At 41.9% G+C, this 23,094-nt stretch overlaps 1 protein-coding gene across 1 annotated transcript in view; it reads left to right on the top strand.

The window, feature by feature from the left end:
• Positions 1–17,818, top strand: part of LOC132392141 (tubulin alpha-1B chain-like) — a gene marked incomplete at its 3' end in the record, with an annotated part of 38,468 nt that extends 20,650 nt beyond the window's left edge. The window contains exons 2-5 of the mRNA XM_059965989.1: positions 2,429–2,651; positions 6,634–6,782; positions 15,572–16,511; positions 17,799–17,818. Coding sequence (XP_059821972.1) covers positions 2,429–2,651; positions 6,634–6,782; positions 15,572–16,511; positions 17,799–17,818 — 1,332 coding nt within the window. The remainder of the gene's footprint in view (positions 1–2,428; positions 2,652–6,633; positions 6,783–15,571; positions 16,512–17,798) is intronic.
• Positions 17,819–23,094: the final 5,276 nt, after the last annotated feature.

Raw genomic sequence — 23,094 nt, 5'->3', positions numbered from 1 at the left:
GCTCCCCTCCAACCACATCCTCCCTAATACCACTGCTCCCCACCAACCACATCCTTCCTAATACCACTGCTCCCCACCAACCACATCCTCCCTAATACCACTGCTCCCCACCAACCACATCCTTCCTAATACCACTGCTCCCCACCAACCACATCTCCCAGTACCACTGCTCAACACCAACCACATCTCCCAGTACCACTGCTCCCCACCAACCACATCCTTCCTAATACCACTGCTCCCCACCAACCACATCCTCCCTAATACCACTGCTCCCCACCAACCACATCCTTCCTAATACCACTGCTCCCCACCAACCACATCTCCCAGTACCACTGCTCAACACCAACCACATCTCCCAGTACCACTGCACTCCACCAACCACATCTCCCAGTACCACTGCCCAACACCAACCACATCCTCCCTAATACCACTGCTCCCCACCAACCACATCCTCCCTAATACCACTGCTCAACACCAACCACATCCTCCCTAATACCACTGCTCCCCACCAACCACATCTCCCAGTACCACTGCTCCCCACCAACCACATCCTCCCTAATACCAGTGCTCAACACCAACCACATCTCCCAGTACCACTGCTCCCCACTAACCACATCTCCCAGTACCACTGCTCCCCACCAACCACATCCTCCCTAATACCACTGCTCAGAAACGTGTCAAGAATATTAGCCCTGGGAAAAAGCTTCTGACTATCCATACGATAAATGCCTCTCATCATCTTATATGCCTCTATCAGGTCACCTCTGATCTTCTGTTGCTCCAAGAAGAAAAGGCTGACTAGCTGTAGCTCTGAGCTTATGCTGCACAACTCAATAAAAGCCTTTTAATATGAAGGTGTAATTCTGAGAAGCAGCCTTCTGGAACTCAGTGGGCTGATTTGGGAGGAAGCCCTGCATCAGGACACATCAAAATGTCGACAATTCTGGGACTAGACAGAAAAATGCTTTCGCACAGCCATAAAGGGCCAAAAGGCCCGGTTCTGTGCTGTAATGTTCTATGGTTCAACACTAACCACATCTCCCAATACCACCCCTTCCCGAACACCAACCATGTCCTTCCTAACACCCCTCTTCAATACAAACCACCCCCTCTCTAACATCATCCCTTCCCCAACACTAACCACACCCCTGTCAAATACCACCCTTCAACACCAACTACCTCTCCCGAATGCCACCCCTCCGAAACACCACTAAACTCTGCTCAACACTAACCATACCCTTCCCCAAAACCAGCTACGCCCTCCTCAAAACCACACAACTTCTCCCAACACCACCCACCTTCTCCACAACACCACCCACCCACAATCCTCTATCACCAACCTCAACCCCACCACCACTCTTACCCAACAGCACCAAACACTCACCACAGCAACCCATGGCCAGGTTAATCTTACCCACTGCCAATCCTGCCCACCCAATATCAATAGCTCATTTCTCATTCTACCTCAGTAACATGCAACTCTGACTATCAGTAACTGATCCAGTTTCCATCGTCAAGAACCCCATTCAGCAACCACATCCCACTGCTAGTGTAACCCCACATAATTTCATCCACCCTCCTCCTACACCACTGGCCAAGTGACCCCCACTATAAAACCTAACACAACCCATCCCCCCTACCCATGCCAGCACCTCTATCTCAACCACTGCCAGCACCATGAATCCATACACAGGCTGCAGAACTTTTACCCAACAACAAAATCTGCTGGGAGTGGAAAATCCATCTAAAGGAGTCACTAGATTCACGGGGATAGCAGTTGTTGCCTGGCAAATTACTACAAAATAAGGCCTGTTCCCGCTGCCACCTCCCAACCTGCACATTCAAGCACCTCCCAGTCAGCACCCAGTTGATAGGATTCATCTGCTGCCAATTCCAGACTTATCACCTGCAGCCTATTTAACCCCAGTTGTCAGCCACAGCCCTTGTTCAACCATTGAACCACCTGGATTCAACTAATTGCTGTTAGCTTTCAGTCTTCCTGCCTAAAGTTTACTTGTTGCATTTAGTTTATGTTCTATCTTGTTTTGTAGCCCCTTGTGGCTTGTTATTAAAATTTATGTTCACCACTGAATTGTCTCTGCTCCTCCTCCTTTGGGTCAAGCCTCCTCTACATTTCCTGACAACCAAGCGTTTTTTTTTTGGAACATAGAAGTAATAAAATAAGATTGCTATGACCCAGATGAAGGGTTTGATAACTCTGATTTAATCCTGCTGAAGGGTCTCAGCACAAAACGTTGACTCTTTATTCCACTCCATAGATACTGCCTGACGTGCTGAGTTCCTCCAGCATTTTGTGTGTGTTGCTCTAGATTTACAGCATCTACAGATTCTCTTCTGTTTTTTGATTTGTTATGACTTGCTGTTGCTAGACCGGCTTTATTATAATTTTAAACATTTTGGTTCACAGCATGAGTGTATCTCCATCCATATTGGCCAGGCTGGTGTCCAGATCGGAAATGCTTGTTGGGAATTGTACTGTTTAGAACATGGGATCCAGCCCAATGGATTTATGGCCAGGGATTGGATTTATGGAGCTGCAGACAATTCCTACAACACTTTCTTTACTGATACAGGTGGCGGGAAGCTTGTACCAAGAGCTCTATTCATTGATTTAGAACCCACTGTCATTGGTGAGTGTAATGCAATATTGGTCAATGCCTTATCTTCAAATTCACCCATGTATTGTAGAAATCTTCTTTTTCAATATTTTTATTGATTTCTTACATAAAAGAATACAGAGTACAGTAGGATATATAATATATCAATTACAATATATTGGAATCATAAATATAGTCTCATTACCCCATATTCATATAAATTAAATTTAAACATAATAGTGAGAAAAGATAATTTTATTATACAAAAAAAATCTAAACCCACTACCAGAAAAAACAGCTGTTCGGTTTAAAAAAAAGAAAAGGGAAAAATATCCTTATCATATAGTAAAACATATTATTAACCACCATCTGTGCTTAATAGCAAATCAAAGATTTTGGAAATAGTTCAAAAAAGGTCCCCACAATGTTAAAAATCTTGTCTAGGTTCAGAAATTGAACTGGGAATCTTTTCTAAATTTAAACATGACAACATCATGTAACCAATGAGTATGAGTAGGCGGAGTGGCATCCTTCCACTTAAGCAACAATGCCCTCCTGGCTATAAGAGAAATAAAAGCCAAAATGTGCGAGTCATGTGTCTCCAAAATAATATCATTTCCTCCAACAATTCCAAAAAAGGCAGTCAAAGGATTAGGTTTAAAATTCTCTTTAAAAAGCACCGAAAAAGTTTGGAATACTTCCTTCCAATATTTTTCAAGACTCTAAGTCCAAACATATGAATTAGTGAATTCATTAATAATTCTCCATTATTACATCTATCACAATAGGGAGATATATCAGAATAAAAACGAGACAGCTTATCTTTAGTCATGTGGGTTCTATGAACCACTTTAAATTGTAGAAGGGAATGACAGGCACATAACAATGAGGTATTAACAATTAAAAAAATTCATTCCAAGTATCCTCAGAAATTGGAATCTGTAAATCTTGTTCCCAGAGATTTTTAATTTTGTCTAAAGGAATATTTCTCATTCCCAACAACATACCATAAATATTAGATATAGATCCATTATGGAAGGGTTTCAAATTAAAAACTGTATCAAGTAAATTCTTATCTGGACTTTTAGGAAATGTATGTACTTGAGAACGCAAAAAGTCTCTAATTTGTAAATATCGTAAAAAGTGGGTTTTGGGTAGGCTATACTTAGCTGACAGTTGTTCAAATGAAGAGAGATTATCACCAACAAACAAATCCTGAGAACATTTAATACCCAATCTATTCCACTCTTTAAAAACTACATCAGTCATAGAAGGTTTAAAAAAAGTTAGAAAAAATGAGACTGGAAAGTGAAAAACTCAAAAAAACAAAATATTTTCTAAATTATACCCAAATCCTCAACGTGTGTTTAACTACAAAATTATGAGTTAAATTACTTAAAGATAAAGGAATTGAGGATCCGAGAAGAGAAATGATAGAAAATTTATTAACAGAATTAGCTTCTAAAGAAACCCAGACCGGACAGTCCTCGATTAATATAATATAACCAAAACATAAGATTCTGTATCTTGACTGCCCAGTAATAAAACCTAGAATTGGGTAAGGCTGAACCTCCATTTCTTTTTGGCTTTTTGAAGATGAACTTTACTTAATCAAGAAATTTTATTTTTCCATTTATAAAAAGATATAATAGAATCCAGATAATCAAAAAGGATTTAGGAATAAAAACAGGTACGGCCTGAAATAAATATAAAAATTTAGGCAAAATATTCATTTTAATAGAAATAATTTGGCCAATCTATGATAAAGAGAGGGGTGACCAATTTGATAGTGCCTTCTTAACATAATTCAGAATTGTAAAAGAATTTTCTTTAGAAAGGAATTTGTAATTCCTAGTCATTGTTACACCCAAATAAGTAAATTGATTTCTTACAATTTTAAAAGGAAGGTTAGTATTAACTAATACCAAATTATTCAAAGTAAACAGTTCACTCTTATGAAAGTTAAGTTTATATCCTGAAAACTGACTAAAGCAGGAGAGTAAAGAAAGTACAGAAGGTAAAGAAGACGCCAGATTAGAAATGTAGAGCAAACGGTCATCAGCATAACACGAAACTTTGCGGGTAATACCCCTCCTTAAAATACCAGTGATATCATTAGATTCCCGGAAACCAATAGCTAAAGGTTCCAAGACAAAACCAAAAAGCAAAGGACTCAAAGGACAACTTTGTCTAGTTCCACGTTGAAGTTTAAAATGTTTAGAATTCTGAGAGTTAGTAAGAATCTGAGCGGAGGGAGATAGATAAGGTAATTTAATCAATTGAATAAAATTGGGCCCAAAGTTAATTTTTTCTAAAGTTTTAAATGAATAATTACATTCAACCTGATCAAAGGCTTTCTCAGAATCTAAGGATATCACACATACCAATATCTCTTTTGAAGGAGAATAAATAACATTCAATAAATGACGAATATTAAAGTGTGAGTATCGATTTTTGGTAAATCCAGTCTGATCATCAGAAATAGTAGATGGCAAAATATTTTCAATCCTATGAGCCAAAAGTTTAGATAAAATTTTAGTATCAACATTAAGTAAGGAAATTGGTCTATAAGAAGAACATTCAGTTGGATTCTTATTCTTTTTAAGAATAAGCCAAATAGAGGCTTCATAAAAAGATTGTGGCAACCTACCTAATTTAAAAGAGTCTGAAAGATTGTATATAAGTGAGATATAAGCAAAGAGGAAAAAGCCTTATAAAATTCTCCAGAAGATCCATCAGGACCTGGGACCTTCTCCGAGTGCAAAGAGTGAAAAACCTCGGCAATTTCCTCATAAGAAATGGGTTGATCCAGCAATTTTCGATTATCATCAGAAAGTGTAGGAATGTTTAATCGATCTAAGAAATTATTCATTACAGTTTTATCTTTAGGAGGATCAGAACTATAACGTTTAGAATAGAATTCTTTAAAAGTATCATTTATTTCTAAATGATCAGATGTTTTATCACAATTAGCTTTACAAATTTCTTTAATTTGGCGTTTAACGATAAGGTCTTTAATTGGTTAGTCAATAGTTTATCCATTTTTTCTCCATGAACATAAAACTGACTTTTATCTTTTAAAAGTTGAGTTTCAATTGGATAAGTTAAAAGCAGATGATATTTAGTTTTAATTTCAACACATCTTTTATGTAAAGCAGGATCTGGAGCCAAAGCATATTTTTGGTCTAGTTGTTTCAACTGATTGGCTAATTCAATTCTCTCCTTATTAGCTTTTTTCTTAACACTTGCGCTAAAAGAAATAATTTGCCCTCTAATATAAGCTTTAAAAGCATCCCATAAAATAAGATTAGAAGTCTCTCCTAGTGTATTCTCTTAAAAAAAGAGTAATTTGTCTCTGCAAAAATCTAAACAGCAAAAAGAACTTCGAATAATGGGAATACTGCTTACAAGCAGCAGGAAGTCATAGTCTAGAGGAGGTGGATGCAGGTTTAATTGCAACTTTTAAATTTGTGTAAGTACCCAGATATTATTCCCTACAGTGTAGCAGAATGAGGGGAGATTTGATACAGGTATACACAATTATGAGGGGTATAGATAGGGTAGGTGCAAGCAAGCCTTTTCCATTGAGATTAGGTGAGACTACAACTAGAGGTCATGTTCAGGGTGAAAGGAGAAATGTTTAAAGTGATCATAAGGGGGAACTTATTCACTCAGAGGGTGGTGAGAGTGTGGAACAAGCTGCCAGCAGAAGTGGTGGATGCAGATTTGATCTCAATATTTAAGAGAAGTTTGGATAATACATGGATGGGGAGGGGGGTGATTTGGTGGGCTATGGTCCAGGTGCAGATTGATGGGACTAAGCAGATTAATAGTTTGGCACTTCCTAGATGGGCTATAAGGCTGAGCTACAGTGTCTGAGCTGTAGTATTCTATGTTATGTGTGTTGTCCATTTGATTAGTTCTTGCTTTGACCAAATGGAGACTAGCACTACTTTCTGATCATGGCTACTTCCCCTTATCATCATTTCTGAAAACTTATTATTCCTCATTCCAGATGAGGTCCGTACTGGTACCTATCGACAGCTCTTCCATCCTGAGCAACTCATCACTGGCAAGGAAGATGCTGCCAACAATTATGCTCGTGGGCACTACAGCATTGGCAGAGAGATAATTGATCTAGCTCTGGATAGAATACGCAAACTGGTGAGAGTCTTCTTAATGGAATGTAGAAATCCAAATATCTGCATAAGGTCTCAGCAAATTAAGTACCTGTACTGTAAAATTTTGATAATGCGGCACCCTCATATTTTGCTGAAGCTGGACTGGCAGATTTTCCAGACCATTGGATGCATCATTACCCCCAAAGCACCTTTATATGTTACACAGTAGTATAATAAGCTTTCCAGTAAAATGTTGAGGTTGAAGGAGAAAGCTTCTTCACATAAAGTCATAGACATATACAGCATGGAAATAGACCCTACAGCCCAAGTTGTCCATGATGACTGTTACACAGCAACTGTTAGCCATGTGACCACAGTTGGCCTGTAACCCCCAATCTTCTTCTATCAATGTACTTATTTAGACAGTTTTAAAATGCTGCTAATGTGTCATCTCAAGCACTATATTTTTGCGATACAGCGTGGAACAGGTTCTTCCAGACTATTGAGCTGCACTCCCAGCACCCCCACAATTTTACCCTTGCTTAATCACAGGACAGTTTACAAATACCAATTAACCTACCAACTGGTACATCTGTGGACTGTGGGAGGAAACCATAGCACCTGGAGGAAACCCATGTTGTCATGGGGAGAACATACAAGTTCCTTACAGACAACAGTGGGAATTGAACCCGGGTCACTGGTACTGTAAAGCCTGTGTTAACTACTGTGGCTTTCTGGCAGCTCATTCCAAATACATACCACCCTTTGAGTGAAGAAATTTCCCTAATATCCCTTATAACTCTCTCACCTCTAATCTTAAACCAATGCTGTCTTGCTTTTAGCACCCACCTCCCTCCCCTAGTAAAAGACCATGTACTTTCTATGTCTCTGCATAATCTTGTATACCTCTCACAAGCCACACCTCAATCTCCCAAATCCCAGGGAATAAAGTCCTAGTCTAAGCAACCTCCTCATAACTGAGGCACTCAAGTGCAAGAAATACTGGGTCAATCTTCTCTGCATGCAACACATTTAATAAGTGCACTACTGGGGGAACAATGCAAATGCTGGTGGTACTCCATGCAAATAGTATGTGAACTGAGGTCACTCCTGCTTTCCATTAGTGAACATAGAAGATTCTATGCTGCTATTATGACACCATAAGACACAGGAGCAGAATTTGGCTATTTGGCCCATCAAGTCTGCTCTGCCATTACATCATGGATGATTTATTTTTCTTATCAAACCCACTCTGCCTTCTCCCTATAACCTTTGACAACTTTACTAATCAAGAACCTATCAACCCCTAATTTAAATATACCCAATGAATTGACTCCCCAGAGGTTTGTGGCAATAAATTCCACAGATTCACCACCTTTTGGCCAAAGGGGTGTCCTTTTATTTTGAGATTTTGCCCCCTGGACCTAGACTCCCCAGTATAAGAAACATCTTCTCCATGTGCACTCTATCTAGGCCTTTCAATATTTGATAGATTTCAATGAGATCCCCCACCCCCCACATTCTTCCAAACTCCAGCGAGTACTGGCTGAGAGCCATCAAACACTCTTCGTACATTAGCTCTTTTATTCCCAGAATCATTCTCATGAACCTCATCTGGTCCCTCTTCAATGCAAGCACATCCTTTCCCAGAAAAAGGGCTTAAAACTGCTCATAATACTCCAAGAACAGTCTGGCCAATGCTTTATAAAACCTCAACAGAAGAAGACCAAGGAGTTCCCCTATCCTATTTATTCTTCAGTTAATTCACTCCATTGTGTGGGAGTTTAATATACACAAAATTATCTGCCCACATTTTCCAACATTACAACTGTGTTCAAAAATACATGACTATAAAATGCTTTGGGATATCTGGGGCCTTGAAAAGCATGGTTTAATGTAAATTCTTCCTTTCCAAAGTGACAAGAATGTTATGAAAGAGTTGTAGAACACTACAGCACAGAACCAGGCTCTTCGGCCTATCTAGTCTGTGCTGAACTATTAATCTGCCTAGTCCCATCAATCTGCACCTGGACTGTAATCCTCCATTTGCCTCCTATCCATGTACCTATCCAAATTTCTCTTAAATATTGAAATTATTTAATTATCCAACACTTCCACTGGCAGCTCATTCCACACTCTCACCACCCTCTGAGTGAAGAAATTCCCCCTCATGTTTCCCTTAAACATTTCACCTTCCACCCTTAACCCATGACCTCTAGTTCCAGTCTGACCCATCCTCAGTGGAAAAGTTGTTTGCATTTACCCTATCTCTACCCCTCATAGTTTTGTATACCTCTGAAATCTACCCTTATTCTCCTACGCTCTAAGGAATAAAGTCCTAACTTATTCAGCCTTTTCCAATAAGTCAGGTCCTCAAGTTCTGATAACATCCTTGCAAGTTTTTTCCATACTCTTTCAAACTTATTGAGGTCTTTCCTGTAGGTGGTGACTAAAACTGCACATTGTACTCTAAATTAGAACTTAACAACATCTTATGTAACTTAACCATTACATCTGTACTCAGTACTTTGATTTATGAAGGCTAGTATGCCTATATCTCTCTTCACAACCCTATCTACCTGTGTCATTTTCAAGGAATTGGATCTGTATTCCCAGATCCCTTTGTTCTACTGTATTCCTCACCTCTGTCACTCACATGCAAGTGCTACACTGGTTTGCCCTCCTAAAGTGCAACACCTCACACTTGTCTGCATTAAATTCCATCTGCTATTTTTCAACCCGTTTTTCCAGCTGGACCTGATCTTGCTGCAAACTTGGATAGTCTTCCTTGCTGTCCACTACACCCCCAATCTTAGTGTCATCTGCAGATTTACAGATAAGAGAAAATCTGTAGATGCTGGAAACCTCAACTCTTGTTTTATTCCCTCCTAGTTCAGTCCCTTCCTACCTACATCTGTGACACTTCACACACTGTTGATCTTTTCAATGATTTTGAGTTCCCTGGCACCCATTTTCACTGTGGATGTCCAGTCCCTATACACCTCCATCCCTGCCCAGGAAGGCCTCAAAGCTCTCCATTTCTTTCTGGATGCCAGACGCAACTTGTTCCCCTCCACCACCACTGTCTTCCATTTGGCAGAACTTGTTCTCACTCTTAATAACTTCTCCTTTGGCTCCTCCCACTTCAAAAAGAATGTCTAGCCATGGACACTCACATGGGTCCCAGCTATGCCTGTCTTTTTGTCAACTATGTGGAACAGTCTATGTTCCAAGCCCACACTGGTGTCACTCCCTTACTTATCCTATGCTACATCGATAACTATATTGAATTGAATTGACTTTTATTACTTACATCCTTCATATACATGGAGTAAAAATCCTTACGTTATGTCTCAGTCTAAATGTGCAATTTAGAGTAATTTATAATAAATAGTATTAACAACAGAGTGGTCAATATAACATAGAAATACAGTTGTGTCAGCATGAGTTAAGCAGTCTGATGGCCTGGTGGAAGAAGCTGTCTAGGAGCCTGTTGGTCTTGGCTTTTATGTTGTGGTTCCATTTCCCGGATGGTAGCTGCTGGAAAAGTTTGTGGTTGGGGTGACTCGGGTCCCCAATGAGTCTTCTGGCCCTTTTTACACACCTGTCTTTGTAAATGTCCTGATTAGTGGGAAGTTCACATCTACAGATGTGCTGGACTGTCTGCACCACTCTCTGCAGAGTTCTGCGATTGAGGCAAGTGCAGTTCCCATAGCAGGCAGTGCTGCAGCCAGTCAGGATACTCTCAATTGTGCTGCTATAGAAAGATCTAAGGATTTGGGGGCCCGTACCAATCTTATTCAACTGTCTGAGGTGAAAGAGGTGCTGTTGTGCCTTTTTCACTACATAGCTGGTGTGTATAGACCACGTGAGATCCTCGGTGATTTTTATGCCAAGGAACTTAAAGCTGTTCACCCCCTCAACCCCAGATCCATTGATGTCAATAGGGGTGAGCCCGTCTCCATTCCTCCTGTAGTCCACAACCAGCTCCTTTGTTTTTGCGACATTGAGGGAGAGGTTGTTTTCTTGACGCCACTGTGTCAGAGTGATGACTTTTTTCTCTGTAGGCTGCCTCATTATTATTTGAAATTAGGCCAATCAGTGTAGTATCATCAGCAAATTTAATTAGCAGATTGGAGCTGTGGGTGGCAACACAGCCATAGGTATACAGAGAGTAAAGGAGGGGGCTTAGTACACAGCCCTGAGGGACACCTGTGTTGAAGGGCAGGGGTGAGGGATGCCACTCTTACCAATCTGCTAATTAAATTTGCTGACGTAAATTGGGAGACCGCTTCATCGAGCACTTATGCTCTGTCTGCCAGAAGTAGCTTGTGAGAAGAACCATCCCCCAGTGGCCAGCCATTTTAATTCCACTTCCCATCCCCATATGTCCATTCATGGCCTCCTCTACTGTCAAGATACCACACTTAGGTTGGAGGAACAACACCTTATATTTTGTTTGGGTAGCCTCCAACCTGATGGCATGAACATCGATTTCTCAAGCTTCTAGCAATGCCCCCCTTTCACCATTCCCCATCCCATTTTCCCTCTCTCACATTAGCTCCTTGCCTGCCCATCACCTCTCTCTGGTGCTCCTACCCCTCCCACCCCACTTTTCTTTCTTCCATGGCCCTGTCTTTTTCTATTAGATTTCTACCTTCTACAGTCCTGTATCTCTTTCGCCAATCAACTTCCCAGCTCTTCACTTCATCCCTCCCCCTCCTGGTTTCACCTATCACCACCTATCACCATGTGTTTCTCGCTCCCCTCCCACCTTTTAGATCTACTCCTCATCTTTTTTTCTCCAGTACTGCCAAAGAGTGTCAGCCCAAAACATTGACTATACTCTTTCCCATAGATGCTGCCTCACCTGCTGAGTTCCTCCAGTATTTTGAGAATCTTGCAGATTTGCAGATCCAGTTGACCACATTATCATCCAGATCATGTTACAGTTGACAAACAGCAACGGACTCAATACTAATGTCCACAACACACCACTAGTCCGGTTAGAGAGGCAACCACTTACTGCCACTGTCTGGCTTTTCCCATGACGCCAATGTCTAATCCAGTTTACTACCTTATCCTCAAGGCCAAGCGACTGAACCTTCTTGAATAACTTCCCATGCAAGACCTTATCAAAGGCCTCGCTAAGGTCCACATAGACAACATCTACTACCTTGCTGTCATCAACTTTCCTGATAATTTTCTCGAAAAACTCTATAAGATTGATTAGACACATCACAGCCAAGTTGACTTTCTCTAATCAGTCCCTGTCTATCCAAATACTTATATATTCAGTCCCTTAGAATGTCTTATGATAACTTGTTTACTATTGATGTCAAACTCACTGGCCTATTCTTAGAACCTTTCCTAAACAATAAGATAAAATTAATTTTCTTGCAATCCTCCAGCACCTCACCCATGGCATAGGATGTTTTAAATATCTTCGCTAGGGCACTTTCAATTTCTGCACCAGCCTGCCACAGGGTCCAAAGGAATACCTTTTAAGGCCCTGGGGATTTATCCACTTCAATTTGCCTCAAGGCAGCAAACACCTCCTCCTCTGAAGGCTTTATAGGGTCCATGAACTTGCTGCTGAATTTTCTTACATCTATAGATTGTGTCCATCTCCCAAGTAAATACAGATGCAAAGAATCTATTTAAGATATGGTCTAGGCCATTGTTTCCCACACCATCAACATTATTAACTGTAGTGATCTCCCATCCACTACCACCAGACTTATTGTTCCCTCACCCCGCACCTCCTGTTTCTACCTTCTACTCAAGATCGACAAACCTCCCTGTCCAGACAGGCCCATTGTTTCTGCCCCACTGAACTCGTATCTGCATACTTTGACTCAGTTTTATCCTCCCTGATTCAGTCCCTTCCTACCTACATCCCTGGCACTTCACAAAGCTGATCTCTTCATTGACTTCAAGATCCCTGCCCCTGAGCATCTTATTTTCATTATGGATGCCCAGTCCCTGAAAACCTTCATCCCCCACCAGGAGGGCCCCAAAGCTCTCCATTTCTTTCTGGACACCAGTCCCAACCAGCTCCCCTCCACCACCACTCTGTCTGGTGGAATGTCCTCACTCTTAATAATTTCTCATTTTACTCCTCCCACTGACTTCAACAAAAGGAAGTGCAATGGGGTACTTGCATGGATCCCAGTTATGACTCCCTTTTTGTCGATTATGTGGAACAGTCCATGTTCCAATCTAACACTAATGTCAATTCCCAACTTTTCCTACCTACCTCGACAACTGCATTGCTGCTGCTTCCTGAAGCCATGCGGAGTTTGTCGACTTCCTCAATTTTACCTCCAGCTTCCACCCTGCCCTCAAGTTTACCTGGTTCATTTCCAACACCTTCCTCGCCTTTCTTGATATCTCTGTCTCTTTCCCTGGAGACAGCTTATCTACTTGTGTACGTATTTTTTGATCCATAGCATCTGCAGCTGTATTTTTGTGTTCTGTCCCATCTAGCCCTTTGGGAGTTCCAGTGAATATGTGGAAAGTTAAAATCACCAATTATCACAACCTCATGTTTCTTGCAACAGTCTGCAGTCTTTCTACAAATTTGCTCCTCTGAGTCCCGATGACTTTTGGGTGATATGTAATATAATCCCATTACTGTGATCATAGATTTCTTATTCCTCTGTTTTACCCATAAAGCCTTACTAGATGAGCTGTCCAGTCTGCACTGAGTACAGCCAAGACATTTTTCCTGACTAGGAATGTCACCACTCTCCTTTAATTTCTCCTGCTCTATCACTTCTGAAACAACAAAACCCTGAAACATTGGGCTGCCAGTCATGCCCCTCCTGAAGCTAAGGCAACAATGTCATAATTTCACGTTCTGATCCATGCCCTAATGTCATCTACTTTTCCTCCAATACTCCTTGCACTGAAGTATACACAACCTAGAACGTTAGTCCCACCATACTCAATCTTTTGATTCCTGACTTGGTATGCAGGTTTAACAAAATCATTCTTCACAATCACTCCACTATCTGCTCTGGTGCACTGGTTCCCAACACCCGCAACTAGGTTAGATACCTCCGTGCAGCACTAGCAAACCTTCCTGCAATGATATTAGTTCCCAGTTTGCTCCAGTTCAGGAGCAAACTGTCCCACCTGTACAGTTCACATCTTCCCTGCAACAGAATCCAACAATCCAAAAATCTGAAGCCATCTGTCCTGCACCATCTCCTCAGCCAAGTTGTAAATCTGTTTAATTGTACTTCTTATTAATCTTAGAGGTCCTGTCCTTTAACTTAGTGCCGAACTCCCTGAACTCACCTTGCAGGACCTCATCTTCCTTTCTACCCATGTCATTGGTACTGACCTGGACTACAACCTCTGACTGCTCACCCTCCCACTTAAGAATGCTGTGGACTCAATCCGAGATGTCCCATACCCTGGCATCCGGAAGGGAGCACACCAATTGGAAATCTTGTCCTTGTCCACAGAACCTGTCTGTTCCCCTAACCACTGAATCCCCTATCACTACAGCTCATCTTTTCTCCCCTCCCCCCATCCAATCCCCAGAGCCAGGTGCAGTGCCAGTGACCTGACCACTGTGCTTTCCTCTGCTAGGTCATTCCCCCAATACTATCTAAAGCAGTATACACGTTGTTGAGGAGAACTGTCACAGGGGAACTCTACAGTGGTTGCTTATCCCCTTTCCCCCTCCTGATAGTCACTCAATTACCTGTGCCTTGCATGTTGGATGTAACTACCTCTCTGTTTGTCATGCTGATCAACCCTTCAGCCTCCTGAATGATCTGGAGTTTATCCAGTTCCAGTTCCAATTCCTTAACATGGTCAAAAAGAAGCTGCAGATTTTGGGTATAGTTGTCAGGGACAGTGGAGGACTCTCTGTCATTGCAAGAAGTGCATTCCACTATCCTGTCTAGAATCCCCACTGCCCTAACTGGGAAATAAGCAAAAACAAAACAAAACAAAGAAAATCTTAACAAAAAAATTCAACCTGCAGTATTTGTCTTTCCTTACCAAGACCTTTATCAGCCAAAACATAAACTTCCCAATCTTACATTGGCCCACTCACACAATGGTTACACCCACAATGGCTGCTCCACTAAAACCTAACTTTTTTTTATTGGCCTTTGCCGAGTGCCTAATTATGCACAATCCAATGTCTCCTCGGGAACTCTGGCTCCAATTATGTTTCGAATGCCCCTGCTTGCTTCTTTTGAAATCTCTCTCTTGCTATTCATTCCAACATCTCCTCGAGAACTGTGGCACAGGAATTGTATTTGAGACTAGATTGTATCTGGATTCAAGAGTTCTAACTCAACAGTACGGTAGGAATATCCTAAGTTTTCATGGTCACCTAGATCACATTTCTTCTCCATTCTGATGTTTGTTCTGAACAACAACTGAACCCCTTGACCATGTCTGCATGCTTTTATGCATTCAGTTGTTGTTACATGATTGGCTAATTAGATGTTTGCACTAACAAGCAGGTGTAGCTGATAAAGTGGCCACAGTGTACACATTTGGGTCTAGATTGTTTTCAGACTCAGGAAGTTACAAAACAACAGCACAGTGGGAATATCTTTGCTAGGTATGCATCTGTTCAAGAGTGCAGCTCACTACACCTTCCCAAGGGCAGATTGGTCTAGGCAATAATTGTTGATGTTGCCAACTGTACCCAGATCCTCAAAATGAGTGGAAAAATATAAACCAGATTTTTTTAATGTTTCATTAATCATTTAGAAATGTTTTAAAAATTTAAGCAAGAATTTTTTGATTTCAAATAAGTGACTGAGCATATAAATCTAGATTCTGTCCTATTTAATGTAGGCTGACGAGTGCACAGGACTTCAGGGTTTTCTGGTGTTCCACAGCTTTGGTGGAGGAACTGGCTCTGGGTTCACTTCTCTATTGATGCAGTGCCTTTCTGTTGACTATGGCAAGAAGACCAAGTTTGAATTTACTATTTACCCAGCTCCCCAGATATCAACAGCTGTGGTCGAGCCCTACAACTCCATCCTCACCACCCATACCACCCTAGAACACTCAGACTGTTGCTACATAGCAGACAATGAAGCTTTGTATGATATCTGCCGCAGGAACCTGGACATTGAGCGTCCGACCTACACCAACTTGAACCGGCTGCTCGCTCAGGTCGTCTCCTGTATTACATGCTCCCTTCGCTTTGAGGGTGCACAGAATGTTGATCTGGTAGAGTTCCAGACCAACTTGGTTCCATATCCTCGCATCCATTTCCCATTGGTTGCTTATGCACCGGTTGTCTCAGCTGAAAAGGCTTTCCATGAGCAGTTGTCTGTGGCTCAGCTCACCAATGCCTGCTTTGAGCCAGCAAACCAGATGGTTAAATGTGATCCTCGTCATGGGAAGTACATGTCTTGCTGTCTCTTATATCGAGGTGATGTGGTGCCGAAAGACGTTAATGCATCTATTGCTAGCATCAAGACCAAACGCTCCATTAGATTTGTTGACTGGTGCCCCACTGGCTTCAAAGTTGGCATTAACTACCAGCCTCCCACTGTGGTCCCTGGTGGGGATCTGGCCAAGGTGCTTCGTGCAGTCTGTATGCTGAGCAACACCACCGCCATTGCAGAAGCCTGGGCTCGTCTCAATTACAAGTTTGACCTGATGTATGCCAAGCGTGCCTTTGTGCATTGGTATGTTGGGGAGGGGATGGAGGAGGGGGAGTTCTCTGAGGCTCGGGAGGATTTAGCGGCTTTGGAGAAAGATTATGAAGAGGTTGGCAAGGACAGTTCCGAACTTGATGCTGATGAGTATTAGAAATGCTGATACCTTCTCCCAATAAAGAAGTAAGCATATGTTAATAAAATAATTAGGTTTACTTGTTTGTCTGACTTTCCATCATGGATCATAATTACTCAGGAATCATCTTGTTTTGTTACAATTTAAAATGGTGTTAACTGACAGCCTAGTAGTTTTGGAGAGACAAAAGACTATAGATGCTAGAATTTGTAGCAACAAATAAGATGCTGGAGAAAGCCAGTGGGCCAGGCAGCATGTGGGGCTGGGGGTGGAAAAACTTAGAACAGTGTATCACAATTCAGGCCCTTTGTCTTACAATGCTTTGCCAACTTTTTAACAACCCAAGATCAATCTGCCCCTTCCCTCCCACATAGCCTCCATTTTTCTATCATCCATGTCCCTATCTAAGATTTTCAAATGTCCACAATGTATCTGCCCCTACCACCACCTCCGGCAGTAAGTTCCTAAAATACACCACTCTGTATGAAATCTTACCTCCGGCATCCCCCCCCCCCATAGCTTCTTCCAATTATCTTAAAATTATGTCCCATTGTGAAAGAGGTGCTGGCTGTCCACTCTATGGATGCTTCTTATCATCTTGAACACTTCTATCAAGTTACCATAAGGACAGCTGATGTTTTGGTTTGGGACCCTGCATTTGGAATCCAGGTGAAGTGCCTCAACCCAGATCATCAGTGTACATTTCTGTCCATAGATGGTTTATTGGTAGATTAGTAAATTGGTTATTTATTGTGATGTATACCAAAGTACCATGGAAAAATTGTTTTGCCTGCTATCTATACAGATCACTTCATCACATCAGTACACTGAGGTAGTACAATGTAAAATAATAACAGAATGCAGAATTGTGTTATTGTTACAGAAAATGCAGTGCTGTGAGACAATAAGATAACAGTGTCAGAAATTTATTTCCAGGTATTTAGAGTGAAGAGTTTTACAAAACAAAAAGGACCACTTTTATGTAACATAGAACAGGCCTATTCAGCCCACAATGTTGTGCTGACCTTTTAACCTATTCTAAGATAAATCTAACCCTTCTCTCCCATGCCATTTTTCTATTAACCATATGCTTTTCTAAGAGCCCTTAAATATATCTGCTTCCACCAAAGAGAAAAGAACAGGCAGAATAGACAAAGGAGAGTCAGTGGACTCCAACCTTCCTCCTCACCTTGGACACCCCACTCTGGATTTCTGCCTTCTCTGGATCTTTTCATCTCTAATTGCTGATGAGATACCAACTGGCTCGTTGCTTCAGGTGTGATAGAATTGGAGGGACAAGAGGGGGAGGTGTTGCATTGCTTGTCAGAGAAAATATTACAGCGGTGCTCTGGCAGGATAGATTAGAGAGTATTTGGGTAGAATTGAGGAATGGAAAGGCATAGTAACATTTATAGGGGTGTATTATAGACCACTTAATGGGGAGCGAGAATTGGAGGAGCAAATTTGCAAGGAGATAGCAGATATTTGTAGTAAGCACAGGGTTGTGATTGTGGGAGATTTTAATTTTCCACACATAGACTGGGAAGCCCCTACTGTAAAAGGGATGGATGGTTAGGAGTTTGTAAAATGTGTGCAGGATAGTTTTTTGCAGCAATACATAGAGGTACCAATTAGAGAAGGGGCAGTGTTGGATCTTCTGTTAGGGAATGAAATAGGTCAGGTGACGAAGGTATGTGTTGGGGAGCACTTTGGGTCCAGTGATCACAATGCTATTAGTTTCAATATAACTATGGAGAAGGATAGGACTACCCAGGGTTGAGATTTTTGATTGGAGAAAGGCTAACTTTGAGGCAATGCGAAAGGATTTAGAAGGAGTGGATTGGGACAATTTGTTTTATGGGAAGGATGTAATAGAGAAATGGCGGTCATTTAAAGGTGAAATTTTGAGGGTACAGAATCTTTATGTTCCTGTTAGGTTGAAAGGAAAGGTTAAAAGTTTGAGAGAGCCATGGTTTTCAAGGGATATTGGAAACTTGGTTAGGAAAAAGATAGCTACAATAAATATAAGCAGCATGGAGTAAATGAGGTGCTCGAGGAATATAGAGAATGTAAGAAGAATCTTAAGAAAGAAATTAGAAAAGCTAAAAGAAGATACGAGGTTGCTTTGGCAAGTAAGGTGAAAATAAATCTGAGGGGTTTCTACAGTTATATTAATGGCAAAATTCTAGTGAGGGATAAAATTGGTCCCTTAGAGAATCAGAGTAGACAGCTATGTGTGGAGCTGAAAGAGATGGGGGAGATTTTGAACAATTTATTTTCTTTGGTATTCACTAAGGAGAAGGATATTGAATTGTGTAAGGTAAGGGAAACAAGTAGGGAAATTATGGAAACTATGACGATTAAAGAGGAGGAAATACTGGTGCTTTTAAGGAATGTTAAAGTGGATAAATCTCCGGGTCCTGACAGCATATTCCCTAGGACCTTGACGGAGGTTAGTGTAGAAATAGCAGGGGCTCTGACAGAAATATTTCAAATGTCATTAGAAACAGGGATGGTGCCAGAGGATTGGTGTATTGCTCATGTGGTTCCATTGTTTAAGAAGGGTTCTAAGAGTAAACCTAGCAATTATAGGCCTGTCAGTTTGACGTCAGTGGTGGGTAAATTAATGGGAAGTATTCTTAAAGATGGTATATATAATTACCTGGATAGACAGGGTCTGATTAGGAACAGTCAGCGTGGATTTGTGTGTGGAAGGTCATGTTTGACAAATCTTATTGAATTTTTTGAAGAGGTTACAAGGTAAGTTGATGAGGGTAAAGCAGTGGATGTTGTCTGTATGGACTTCAGTAAGGCCTTTGACAAGGTTCCGCACGGAAGGTTAGTTAGAAAGGTTCAATCGTTAGGTGTTAATATTGAAGTAGTAAAATGGATTCAACAGTGGCTGGATGGGAGATGCCAGAGAGTAGTGGTGGATAACTGCTTGTCAGGTTGGAGGCCGGTGACTAGTGGTGTGCCTCAGGGATCTGTACTGGGTCCAATGTTGTTTGTCATATACATTAATGATCTGGATGATGGGGTGGTAAATTGGATTAGTAAGTATGCAGATGATACTAAGGTAGGTGGCGTTGTGGATAATGAAGTAGGTTTTCAAAGTTTGCAGAGAGATTGCAGAAGTAGGTTTTCAAAGTTTGCAGAGAGTTTGTAGCCCAGTCAGAAGAGTGGGCTGAGCGATGGCAGATGGAGTTTAATGCTGATAAGTGTGAGGTGCTACATTTTGGTAGGAATAATCCAAATAGAACATACATTGTAAATGGTAGGGCATTGAAGAATGCAGTAGAACAGAGTGATCTAGGAATAATGGTGCATAGTTCCCTGAAGGTGGAATCTCATGTGGTTAGGATGGTGAAGAAAGCTTTTGGTATGTTGGCCTTTATAAATCAGAGCATTGAGTATAGGAGTTGGGATGTAATGTTAAAATTGTACAAGGCATTGGTAAGGCCAAATTTGGAGTATTGTGTACAGTTCTGGTCACCGAATCATAGGAAATATGTCAACAAAATAGAGAAAGTACAGAGAAGATTTACTAAAATGTTACCTGGGTTTCAGCACTTAAGTTACAGGGAAAGATTGAACTAGTTAGGTCTTTATTCTTTGGAGCGTAGAAGGTTGAGGGGGGATTTGATAGAGGTATTTAAAATTATGAGGGGAATAGATAGAGTTGACGTGGATAGGCTTTTTCCATTGAGAGTGGGGGAGATTCAAACAAGAGGACATGTTGAGACTTAGGGGGCAAAAGTTTAAGGGTAACATCGGGGGAATTTCTTTACTCAGAGAGTGGTAGCTGTGTGGAATGAGCTTCCAGTAGAAGTGGTAGAGGCAGGTTCATTAGTGTCATTTAAAGCAAAATTGGATAGGTATATGGACAGGAAAGGAATGGAGGGTTATGGGCTGAGTGCGGGTCAGTGGGATTAGGTGAGAGTAAGTGTTTGCCATGGACTAGAAGGGCCGAGATGGCCTGTTTCCGTGCTGTTATGGTTATATGGCTTGACTTTAGCACTCCTCCTCCAAACCTTGCCTTCTACCCGTCCCCCCGTCCCCCACTCTCTCCACACCAATCCCAACCTCATCATCAAACCTGCAGGCAAAGAAGGTGCTTTTGTAGTGTGGCAAACTGACCTCTACCTTGCTGAGACCAGGCAACTATTCTTAGGGACCTCCTCTTACTTGCCTCTTGATAAAGACCCACACCATCAGCAACCTCATCAACTCTGGAGATTTCCTATCCACTGCCACCAACCTCATAGTTCCCTTACCCCACACTGCTCGTTTCTACCTCCTACCCAAGATCAACAAACCTGATGGACTGGGTAGGCCCCTAACTGCCTGGCCCTGCCCCATTGAACTTGTGTTAGTGTACCCTGGAAAGTATTGATGGAAAGGTTCAGCATTGATGGTAAAGATGGAAAGGTTCAGTCCTTTCCCATCTATATCTGTGATATTTCACATGCTGTCAATCTCCTCACTAGCTTTCAATTCCCTGGCTGACTGCCTCATTTTTACCATGGATGTCCAGTCCCTATACATTTCTATCCAAACCTTTGCTGGTAATGCTCCCAACCCTTTCTGGGCTACGTTGATGACAGTATTGGAGCTGCTTCATGCACCCATGCTGAGCTTGTCAATTTCATCAACTTCACCTTCAACTTCCTCCCTGCCTTAAATTCTTTTGGTCCATTTCTGGTATCTCCTTCCTCTTTCTCAATCTGTCTTCATCTCTGCAGACAAATTGTTTACCAGTATCTTTTATAAGCCTACCGATTCCCATGGCTATCTTGACTATATCTCTTCTCACCCTGTTTCCTGTAAAAATGCCATTCCCTTTTCTCACTTCCTCCATAGAAACATAAAAAACCTATAGTAGAATACGGGCCTTTCAGCCCACAAAGTTGTGCCAAACATGTCCCTACCTTAGAAATTACTAGGCTTACCTATAGCCTATTTTACTATGCTCCATCTACCTATCTAAAAGCCTCTTAAAAGACCCTATCGTATCCGCCTCCACCACCGTTGCCAGCAGCCCAGTCCACGTACTCACCACTCTCTGAGTAAAAAACTTAACCCTGACATCTCCCCAGCATCTTAAACCTATGTCCTCTTGTGGCAACCATTTCAGCCCCGGGAAAAAGCCTCTGACTATCCACAAGATCGATGCCTCTATCAGGTCACCTCTCTTCCTCCATTGCTCTAAGGAGAAAAGACTGAGTTCACTCACCCTATTCTCATAAGGCATGTTCCCCAATCCAGGCAGCATCCTTGTAAATCTCCTCTGCACCCTTTCTATAGCTCCCACATCCTTCCTGTAGTGAGGCAACCAGAACTGAGCACAGTACTCCAAGTGGGGTCTGACCAGGGTGCTATATAGCTGCAACATTACCTCTCAGCTCCTAAATTCAATTCCACGATTGATGAAGGAGGCCCATACACCATACGCCTTCTTAACCACAGAGTCAACCTGCACAGCTGCTTTGAGCGTCCTATGGACTCGGACCCCAAGATCCCTCTGATCCTCCACACTGCCAAGAGTCTTATCATTAATACTATATTCTGCCATCATATTCGACCTACCAAAATGAACTACTTCACACTTATCTGGGTTAAACTCCATCTGCCACTTCTCAGCCCAGTTTTGCATCCTATTAATATCCTGCTGTAACCTCTGACAGCCCTCCACACTATCCACAACACCTCCAACCTTTGTGGCATCAGTAAACTTACTAATCCATCCCTCCACTTCCTCATCTAGGTCATTATAAAAATCATGAAGAGTAAGGGTCCCAGAACAGATCCCTAAGGCACTCCACTGGTGACCGACCACAATGCAGAATATGACCCATCTATAACCACTCTTTGCCTTCTGTGGGCAAGCCAGTTCTGGATCCACAAAGCAATATCCCCTTGGACCCCATGTCTCCTTACTTTCTCAATAAGCCTTTCAAGGGGTACTTTCATCTCTGTCACATCTGTCCCGGGATGAGCTTTCTTTTCCAGGATATCAGAAGTGTCCTTCTTCAAAGAATGTGGTTTCCCTTACTCTGCCATAGATGCTGCCCTCGGGTGCATCTCCTCTATTGCCTGGTCATCTGGACTCACCCCATCTTCCTGCCATCTGGGATAGAGTTCCTCTTGTCCTCACCTACCACCCCATGAGCCTCCACATCCATCATCTTCATTGGGACTGTATCACCAAATATTTACCTTGCCCTCCCAGGCCCACCCCCAGCTCTCCACTTTCCACAGGGATTGCTCCTTTTATAATTCCCTTGTCCATTCATCCCTCCCCACTAATCTCATTCCTGGCACATATCCTTGCTAGTGACCAAAGTGCTACACCTGTCCTTTCATCTCTTTCTCATCTCCATTCAGGGCCCCAAATAGTCCTTCCAGGTGAGGCAACATTCACCTGTGAATCTGTAATAAGTGGAATTTTTGGGGGTCTGCTTTGTTGAGCATATCTGCTCCATCTGCAAGACGTGGAAATTCCTGGTGGTCAGCCATTTTAAGTTTGTTCCCATTTCTATTCTGACATGTTGGTCCATGGCCTCCTTTTCTGC

Source organism: Hypanus sabinus, chromosome 4 (assembly GCF_030144855.1).
Source record: "Hypanus sabinus isolate sHypSab1 chromosome 4, sHypSab1.hap1, whole genome shotgun sequence".
NCBI lineage: Eukaryota > Metazoa > Chordata > Chondrichthyes > Myliobatiformes > Dasyatidae > Hypanus > Hypanus sabinus.
Note: the sequence above shows the minus strand (reverse complement) of the source record. Positions and strands in the feature narration are given on the sequence as shown.